Source organism: Monoraphidium neglectum (genome assembly GCF_000611645.1).
Source record: "Monoraphidium neglectum strain SAG 48.87 unplaced genomic scaffold scaffold00890, whole genome shotgun sequence".
Classification (NCBI taxonomy): Eukaryota; Viridiplantae; Chlorophyta; class Chlorophyceae; order Sphaeropleales; family Selenastraceae; genus Monoraphidium; species Monoraphidium neglectum.
In genome coordinates this window covers 1-9,493 of record NW_014012738.1, presented here as the reverse complement: position 1 = coordinate 9,493, position 9,493 = coordinate 1, and the positions used below count along the sequence as shown (strand labels likewise).

Sequence of the window (9,493 nt, the reverse complement as noted above, 5' to 3'; positions counted from 1 at the left end):
GGGGTGGGGCGGGGCGGGGGGGCGCAGCACAAATGCGCGTGGAGTTTCCGCGCGTGCATGCCCGCCGCAGCCTGCATGGGCACGGCCCCGGCCCACACCTCTGCCACGCATTTCCAAGATGCTCTCTGCAACTAAAATTCTGTTTGGCCCCCCCCCAGGAGGACTTCAGTAAGGAGGATTTCATAGCTGAGTACTTCAGGTGAGGGTGCAGGCTCCGCCCGCAAGGGGCGCGGCGGCGCGACACCGGCGTGCTGCTGAGCGAGGCCACCCTGCCGCGCCCATCTGTCCTTCCCAGGCCCTTTTGGCCCTGCTGGGGCCCTGCCACTGCCATCCGCCGCCTGATGCTGGCACCTCCAACAGGGGCGAGGGCGCTGAGCGCAGCAGGGCAGCGGCGCGCGCGGCGGTGCAGCGGCCCCGCCGTCTCGTGCGCGGCGTGGCGCAGATTTGCAGCCACATGGCTGATGCATCCCGCGCACTCGCGATAGAGTTCGCCGGCAACCTGGTCGCCCCCACCCCCAGGGGGCTGAGCGAGAAAGCGGTCGACAATGCGCGCCAAGACCTGGGGGCGCTGCTCAGCCAGTGCACCGATGAGGTGCGGCCCCTGGCTGCGCCGGGGCGGCCAGCGCTGGCAGCGCCCAGCCCGGGAGCACGCAGGGAGGCGTGTCCTCGACTGTATAACGCTTCGGCGGCGGGTGCAGCCGCAGCAGCTGAGCTGGGTCCCAGCCGCCTCAACGGGATGCACGCCCTCGCCGGTGCTCTGCACGCCACCTGCGTGGCCAGGTGGAGGGTGTTGTGTACGAGCACCACCAGCGGTTCCTGGAGGCCTGCAAGGGCGTCGAGGACATAGAGGACCAGGTGAGGCCCTGATCTGATGCGATCTGAATTAGTCGGGTCAGATCTGGCTGCAGGTATCAGGGTGTGCAGCCACAGTCAATTTTGTACCCCTGTGCATCATTGACTGAGCGACGCGCTTTAAGACTGAAGTAAAAAGAAGTCGGCTGCGTGCGCTGCGCGTTTGGTTTTTGAGTTGGTGGCTTTTACAGGCGCAGCTATACATCCCAGGGCTCTCGACCACAAGTGGTGAAAGGAGCTCGCCATGGCACCATCGCAAAGCCTTCCCGCCTGTGCCTGTCCCGTGCCCAGGTGGCGCTGCTGCGCAACTACACCAACGGCCTCACAGCGCTGGTGCAGAACCTCAAGGGGCAGAAGCAGCTGGGCAAACAGGTGGGGGGCGGAGCCCCTGGGGATGTCAGGACTGGCTTGCAGGCCAGGGGAATTGTGTGAGAGAGTGTGCGTGTGTGTTTGTGTGGTTTGCGTGTGCTGTTTGTTAGTGTGTGTGTGTGTGCGTGTGCGCGTGTGTGTGTGTGTGCTGCTGTAGGGAAGCAGGGAGTGGCAAGGTCTGCTGATGAACGTCTCGCCCGCATTGCTGGAGGCGAGTGCACGACTCTCACAAGCGACTCTGGCCTTATCGACGCGTTGCCGCCCGACCCATGGACAACAGCCACCACCGCACCACCGCCTGGGCCCCGCGCGGCCCCGCACGCCCCTGCGATGCTCCCTCCCCTCTAGGTTGCGCAGGCCGGCCGCGCCGCGCCCCTGCCGGAGGCGCCCGACCTGTTCCCGTCAGACGATGACAGCAGCAGGGTGAGCATCCAGCTGTGAGCAGCGCGCAGTGCAGCCAGGCGTCAGCGCAGCTGGGCAGGCCGAGCAGCAACGCGTGCAGCGGGCCCGCTCACGCTCCAGGGGCTCGGGCCAAACCCCCGGGCCGCCCAGCGCCCCGCTCACCCTGCAGCGCACGCGGCGCCCTCCAGCACGACGCGCCCCGAGGTTTGCCGCGCGGGACCGTGCGCCCCAACCGCGTTCAACGCGTGCACCCCCAGGTCCGCGCCATCGAGTCTCAGCTCGAGGTGCTGCTGCGAGAGCTGGACGTCGCTGTGGCAGTCAGGGACCTGCCGACAGCCAGGTGAGGGGGCGGCAAAAACAAGCAGTATCGAGCAGCCAGGGCTGCCAACTGCCCGGACAAGATCACATGCCAGTCTCCTCACGTCCCTGGCGCAATCACACGCCCGGCTTACATAGTGTCGCGCGGTTTCAGGCTCGCCCGCGCCGCGCCGTCTCGCGCGGTGCGCGGCCTGCGTTGAGTGCGCGACCCTCCGCCTTCCCGTCCCGCCCGGCCCCTCCTCAGGGCGCTGCTGGCCGCGGGCGAGGACTGCCTGGCGGTGCTGGACCGGGACGCGGGGGTGCTGTCGTTGGAGGTGGGCTTGGGGGGCCAATCTCGGCCAGACGGGTGCGACCCCCCCCCCCCCCACACACACACACACACACACGCACTTGAAAGAAAGCCTCCGTGGCTTGTCAGGGGCTGAGGGGCGCAGCTCGGCCTTTCGTGTCTAGCGGCACCAAAATGGTCCACTCATGCGGCTAAATGGCTGCCGCGGCGCTCATGGCCGCTGGCTTGTCCGTGAGGGGCCGCTCAACCGCCAAACCACGTCTGTTCCCTGGCCCCGGGCGGCTGGCCGCCGCCATCCCCGGTCCGTCTCGCTGCGCGCGCGTCTACGCATTCCTCTGGATCGCGCTCTGAATTGCGACCCTGTGGCCTGTACACTTTGCAACCATGGATCCCAAGCCCTGGAGCTGGCGACCCTAAAAGTGCCTGGGGCAAACGGCCTGAGACCTTGACCACCCCACCCCTGAGCCCCCAGACCCTGAACCGTGCCAGATGCATGTTCACCCATGGCCCCCCAGGTGGAGGAGTTCCCCTCGTGGCGCCACCATGTGGAGAGCGCCATCGCGCTGCGCAAGCGCACGCTGGCGGCGGCGCTCGAGAGGCAGCTGGCGGACGCGCACGCCAGCGGGCCGGAGATCAGGTGGGTCCTGTGCGGCGCCCCGGGGCCGCGCCTCTCCTCTCTTCCTTTTGTTCACGGCCAACGATACTGCCCGCCTCGGATCATCGAGGCTGGGCTGGTTGGGCCGCTGGGCTGCGTCACAACGCCGTGGCGGGCGCGGAGGTCGCGCAACCGCTTACGAAGCAGCTGCTGGGGCCCACCTCAAAAGTGTGTGCATTGCAGTGCTACAAAGGGGCCCCTGAACGCCCTAAACACAACCTCGTATGCACCTCCACACCCCAATCAACCAACCAACCAACCCACCATCGCCTGCGGCATCACCGCGGCCAGGTCTGCAACGCGGGCGCTCGGGCAGCTGCTGGGCGACTGCCACGCGGTGGCTGCCATGCTGCACTGCTACAGCAGGAAGGTCGGGGTGCATCAGGCACAGCTGCTCAAGCAGCTTGCGGCAGGTGCGTGTGCCTAGTTGGGAGTGATGATGATGATGTGTGTGTGTGTGTGTGTGTGTGTGTGTGTGTGTGTGTGTGTTTATGTAGTAATGTGAGATATCATGTGTATACGAAAGAAGATTATGTGAGAGACAGAGCAAGAGTGCATGCGTGCGTGTGTGCGTGCATGCGTGCGTGTGTGTGCTCACGTTGCACGTGTGTGTATATCAGTACGTGTGTATGCCAACGAGAGGAAGCTGGAGGAAGAGCACATACGTCACTCACATACCCACACGCACACACGTGCACACACATACACGCACCCCAAACACACACACACACATGCACAAATACACCCCTCCCAAAAACACCACACTCAGCATTCTTCCCTCAAATCCCGTTTGCTGCCACGCGCACGCCCTTCATCGACCCCCCGAACCGCGCCACCGTGTCAGGTGGCGCCGACCCCGACAATCTGGAGTACGCCGGGGCCCTGGTGCAGCGCACGCTGCTGGAGGTGGGGCGCGCCGCGGACGACCTCGTCACAATCTTCGGCGACCAGCAGGTGCGGCCGCGGGCCTCGCAGCCGCTGACACGCTTGCTCGCTTCAAATCAAGGCGCCCCGAAGAGGCCTCCTTCGTGCCTGGTTTGGTCTTTAGTAGCTGAGTGACAAAGAGGCGTTTGCAGTTGTGTCGCTCAGCTAGGCTGGGCGCGAGCCGCCACGCTGCGTGCGTGGCGCGAGGCAACGCCACCGCCATCTCCCACCACCTGCCGGCCCTGCACACGGCAGCACGACGTGGCGTCGCTCTTCAGCGTGTGGGTGGCGCGGGAGGCACGCGGCTGCGCGCAGGCGCTGAAGCGCAACGCGCTCGCGCCCGCTGCGGCGGCGACGGGCGGCCCTGCGGCGGCCGTGCAGGTGTGCAACTGTGCGGGCAGCTGTATGAGTGTGTGTGTGTGTGTGTGTTTGTGTATGTATGTATGTGTGTCTGCCTCTGTGTTTGTGTCTGTCTCTATGCGTGTATGTGTGTGTGTGTGTGTGCGCGTGTGTGTGTGTGTGTGCGTGTGTGCGTGTGTGTGCGTGTGTGTGTGCGCGCGCATCCTTGGCGTCTTTCTTGAATCCCCCTTGGCTTCGCATCGACGCCCCAAAGCGCACTGCAGCGAGGACCCGCAGCTTCGCATGCCATTCTGAAGAGCGCGTCACCTCACGCACCCCTGCCTCTCCACCCCACCCCACCCTTACCCGTCCCGTCCCTCGTCTCCCCCATGGCTCATGGCGCCAGGTGATTTCCATGGCCATGGTGTTCTGCCGCGAGCTGGAGGCCACCCACACGGTGTCCGTCACGCCCGCGTTCAGCTCCGAGCTCTGGCCCTCCCTGGATGGTGCGCACCCCTTCGTTGCTCCCTGGCAGGACAAGCCAGGTCTTCCTCCACCAAATGCACATGTTATGCGGCGCCCCTGCCCTTGCTCGCGCGCGGCCTTGCCGCTCGCCTCGTGAACGGGACCGGCGAGGCGCGCCGCGGCGCGCCGGCGGGCGCTGCTGCCGCGCGGCCTTGCTGCGGTGAACTTCCTGAGCGCCTGACAAATTTCAAGCGGCACAAAACGCAGGCGCACTGCGGCGGCACGTCAAGCGCTTCCAGGACGAGCTGCGTATGGTGACGGGTGAGAACTTCACGGTGCAGTTCACGCCCACGGGGAAGCATGCTCCCGGCTCGTTACACCCGATTTGATCAGCGCGCTTGTGCACCAGGCATGCCAGGGGCCCTCACCGGCTTGTTGACTTGATGGATAGAACGGACATGCGGAAATGTGCATGCCTTCCAGCTCCTAGGCTTGGACCCACGCTTGCAGACGCGCGCACCTGCCTCATCCTCTCCACCTGGGCCCCCTTGAATTGGGATCATGTGCTCGCAGCTGCTGAGGTGGACGACTTGGCGCTCCAGGCGGTTGCTGACATCATCAAGCGCGTCGCGCCAGACGGGCCGCCGCAGGTGGGCATTTCCATTTTTTTGAAATCAAAGCTAGGGGGCGAGAAGGTAGGTGTTGCACCGCTCGAGGAGTTGGCCGCACCACGTAAAGGTCGAAGACTGCAGCGGTGGTTGAGGTTGGAAAGCAGGGCTCAGACGGGCGCAAAGGCCGGCCCGCGCCGCCTGCAGCTGTTGCGCAGCAAAAAAATGCGTCCCCGTTAGCAGTGAAAATCCTTGTGTGGTGCCGCGCGCAGGTTGGCGCCGAGCTCGACATCGACTGTTGGTCAGACGTCCCCCTCCCTCTCCCCTGCTCCTCAGCTGCGTCCAAGGAGAGAGCGAAATGTCCCACTCCCAAGCGTTTCTGGGTTGCTGTATCAAGTGACTCATGTGCTGCCTTGCCCCACACAACCCAGGTGACGCTGGTCACCCCGTCCATGCTGACGGGGGAGCTGAGGTCACTCGCAGAGCTGATGGCCCCTATGGAAGGTGAGAGGCGGCCATGGGCGTGGCCCAGCGGCGGCTGCGGCGGCATGGCCAAGCCCATGCGTGGTGGCGGGCACGGGGGGCAGCGGGCCCCCGAGTACCGGAAAAGCAAGGTTCTTGCAGGGGGGTCAGCCTGCCTGCACACCTGCGCGGCCCCAAGGCAGGCAAGGCTGCGGCCCACGCCTTGCTCATTTGACTGTGCGTGCAGGCCCCAAGCTAGCGGCGTCGATGCGGCGGATAGTGAAGGAGGTCTTCGACGGTTATGTGCAGGTGTGAACTTGATGATGAACCCTTAGTCACCAGCGTCACCGACTCATGCGCCACGCCTCATCCGCCCGGCTGCTCGCTGCGGAGCCCTAGCCCGCCCAGTCCGCGCCCGTACCATCGATAGGGTATCCACCACGCTCCCGCGGGCGCTGGCGGCGCGCGCATGGCCGCCCATCCGCGTGCGCCGACCGCCCCCTGCCTCGTTGCACGCATCACGCGCCGGGCGCGCCAGTCACCCCCATCACGTCATCGCGCGCGCCCGCGCCCGCGGCGCCCGCAGGCCGTGTCTTCTACGCTGCAGCGGCACATCGAGGGTGCCCCCTCCAACGCGCGCAAGCTGCAGCCGATGATCGCGCCACTCATGGAGGAGGTGGCCGCCCTGATCGAGGACGGCATCCCCGCGGCGCTCGCGCCGTTCGAGGCGCGCGCGGGCCCCGTGACGGACGCGGAGGACCTGGAGCGTGCGCTGCAGGAAATGTATGCGAGCTGCACGGCGGCGTGCAGGGGCGCGGGCGCGGCATCCCGGAGGTCGGCGACCCCGCAGGGGTGACACAGGCAAGGATTACTAGTCACCGCGGCGGGGGTCGGCTGGGCCTAGTCCGGCGATATACGCGACTGCCGGTGATTAATACCCGTGCACTTGGTGGATGGCGCGTGGGGAAGCGTGGTGGGTCCCTGAAAAGGAAGGCAGAGGGCCCGGTCTTCGCACCTGTGTTGGTCGCGCGTTCTCCCTGAACAGAACTTTGCTTAACCCGTGTTTGCCAGTCGTCGCACTCATTTGTAGCGCAAAAAACCCGGACATTGGGACTGTGAGCTGCGCCTGGCGCAGCCCCGCGGGCATAGCACCTGCTACAAGATACTCATTGATAACAGCAGTTGTCGAACAGCTGGATAGCCCGGAGGAGCCCCTGGGAATGGGCTCGTCGTCGTTGCCCACTGGCATGGCAGGGGCGGCACACGGCGACCTTGTGGCCGACATAACGGGACCGAGAGCAGTCGTCAAAGCGGCTGGCACGGATGAGATGGCGGGTCTAGTGCAGCAGATCATTCCCAAGGTGAGGCCGCTGGCTGGACGACCTCCGGTCTCGGCAGCCCTCCTCCAGTACGGCTGGAGCTCACAACACTACCGTGAATGACGCAGATCTATGACTGGGACTTCAACGTGTTCGACGTGGCAGGGCGGAGCGGCTCGCGCCCGCTCTTCGCGGTCGTCATGGCACTGTTGGAAGACCAGGGCCTGCTGGTGCGCGCAGCTGCGCAGCAGTGCGGCGTCCGGACTTGTCGTACATAGTGCCACGCTTGTTCAGAAAAGGCGGCAGATGCGTGGCGAACGGGGGCTGCAGGGGAGCTGCATGGTCGCAAACCCCCGGATCGGCCCTGAGCTTCGCGCCGGAGCGCATCCGGGGCTGCATGCGGCGCCCGCGCCTGGCCGGCGGCAGGCCGCATGTGCGCAAGGGGGTGTGTGCTCTGTCGTCACCGTACCCCAGGCGCCCGTGCCGCTGGCAGCCGCTTCAACAGGCGGGCCCTTTCCCTCCCCTTGAACAGGATGGCTGGAAGCTGGACAGAGCGACAGTGGCCCGATACTTTGAGGCGGTCGAGGCGGCATACAACAACAACCCATACCACAACAACACGCACGCCGCCGACGTGACGCAGACCGCGGCCGTCATCATGCGCTTCACCCACGACTTCCTGGCAATGGCGACGGCGCCGCCGCAGCAGCAGCAGCAGCTGCAGCAGCAGCACCGTGCCGTGGTGGGCGTGGCGCCGGCGCTGGCGCCGCTCCCGCCTACGGCAGAGGAGGAGGAGGAGGAGGACCGGGGGCTCTCGCGGCTGGAGCGGTTCTGCGTCATTTTTGCGTCCGCCGTGCACGACCTCGGGCACCCGGGGGTCAACAACGACTTCCTTATTCGCACGCGCGACAAGCAGGCAGTGATCTACAATGACAAGTGGGTTGACAGCCATGGGGCCAGAGATGGCGGCGCGCGGGAAGGGCGGGGGTATTCGTGCATCAGCTGGGATTGGGCCGCAGCGGTCGGGGGTGTGGAGCCGACAGAGTGCTGGCAAGCACCGGCGGCAATAGCGCCCTAGCCGCCCGCAGGCTCCTGCAGCGGTGGGATGCCCCTTCGCCGCATCTGGGCGGCGGCCCTCCGCCTCTCCCCTTCCAGACCCCACATCGCGGGCTCATTGTGCTGGTGCCTGCTGGGCAAGCCGCAGCGGGCTTCCTTTGCCCCTCTGGGTCGGCCATACACACCCGCTACATCACAACTGCTCAACCCACCCTCGCCCGCCAGGAGTGTGAACGAGAACATGCATTGCGCGCGCGCATTTGAGGTGGCCCTGGAGGCCGAGGGCTGCGACATTTTTGGCCGGTTCAGCGCGGAGGAGTACGCCAAGGTGCGCGCGTCAGGGTTGGGGGGGGGGGTGACGCCGGTGCGGGGTGTGAGTTCACAGCGCGTCTGTTTCTGCGCAATCGTGCATGTGCGCCGTGTTGTGTTTGCATGTGTTGTATGTGACATCAGGTAGAATGATAGGGAACGCAGGAACGAAAGCATGAAAGTCTATGGAAGCAGACTCCCACAGCAGGCGGCATGCCAGGAGCGGCGCTGGCAGGAGCGTCGCCGCCAGCGTTGCGTGCGAAAGAGGCGGAAACGCCCCCAGGCGGCCCGCCCGTGCGTCGCCCGCCGCGCCGCGCCCGACGGCGCCCCGCCCGCCGCGCCCCTCGCCCTTTGCTCGCCCGCAGGCGCGCTCCCTGATCGTGGGGATGGTCCTGTCCACTGACATGGCGGTGCACTTTGACCTGCTCAATAAGTTCAACGCCGCGCTGGAGGTGGGGACGCCACTCGCCACCACGCTTGCCGCCAGCGCGTGGCGCCCGTGCAAGCCCCGCCGCCTGCCTCGCGCGCTCGTCCCCGGACCCCTCTGGTCGGCGGCATCAGCATGCTCCCCCGCCCCCCACCCCTTCGACCCCAGGCGTGCCCCGAGCCGCGGCTGTGGGGCGACAAGGAGCGCGGCTTGGTGCTGCAGGTGCGCGCCTCCTGCCCCTCCAAACCCCGCACTCCCACCTTGAAGCCCTTCTCATCGGCGTGCGCCGCATCCCTCGCTGCCGCCTGCGCAAGCGACCTGCCCACAGCCGCGCGAGGCGGGCCCCGTGCTCCCCGGACGCGCCCCGACCTGAACCCGCCCCCTCTGCTTGTGCGCGCGCTCACCCCTCAGATGCTGGTGCACCTGGCTGACCTGGCCAACCCCGCGCGCCCCTTCTTCCTGGCTGCGGCCTGGGCCGAGCGTGTGGTCACGGAGTTCCTGCGGCAGGGGGACGCGGAGGCGGCGCGCGGGCTGGGGGTGACGCCGTTTTGCGATAGGCACAAGGTCTGCATGCCGGCGGCGCAGCAGGGCTTCGTGAAGATGTTTGCAGGGGTGAGCTGGGGTGAGGCTGGGGAGGGACGGTGAGGGGGTGGCTGAGAGGGGGCGGCGAGGGGGGTGGCGGAGCGCGCGGGCCGGCTG

At 66.6% G+C, this 9,493-nt stretch overlaps 2 protein-coding genes across 2 annotated transcripts; both read left to right on the top strand.

Moving 5' to 3' along the window:
• Window positions 1-454: 454 nt before the first annotated feature.
• MNEG_5805 (hypothetical protein) lies at window positions 455-6,539 on the top strand (the record flags this gene model as incomplete). Its single annotated transcript, XM_014045718.1, has 16 exons — window positions 455-592; window positions 781-855; window positions 1,144-1,224; window positions 1,570-1,644; window positions 1,881-1,963; window positions 2,186-2,255; window positions 2,746-2,867; window positions 3,177-3,298; window positions 3,655-3,839; window positions 4,065-4,190; window positions 4,555-4,654; window positions 4,881-4,934; window positions 5,124-5,263; window positions 5,653-5,725; window positions 5,931-5,992; window positions 6,270-6,539. The coding sequence occupies 16 exons, from the start codon at window positions 455-457 to the stop codon at window positions 6,537-6,539; spliced, it is 1,776 nt and encodes a 591-aa protein (XP_013901172.1).
• A 472-nt stretch (window positions 6,540-7,011) lies between these two features.
• Window positions 7,012-9,439, top strand: MNEG_5804 (putative phosphodiesterase 4D, cAMP-specific (phosphodiesterase E3 dunce); the record flags this gene model as incomplete). The annotated part of the gene is made up of 7 exons (XM_014045717.1): window positions 7,012-7,044; window positions 7,131-7,232; window positions 7,535-7,938; window positions 8,284-8,386; window positions 8,733-8,819; window positions 8,963-9,016; window positions 9,206-9,439. The coding sequence occupies 7 exons, from the start codon at window positions 7,012-7,014 to the stop codon at window positions 9,437-9,439; spliced, it is 1,017 nt and encodes a 338-aa protein (XP_013901171.1).
• Window positions 9,440-9,493: the final 54 nt, after the last annotated feature.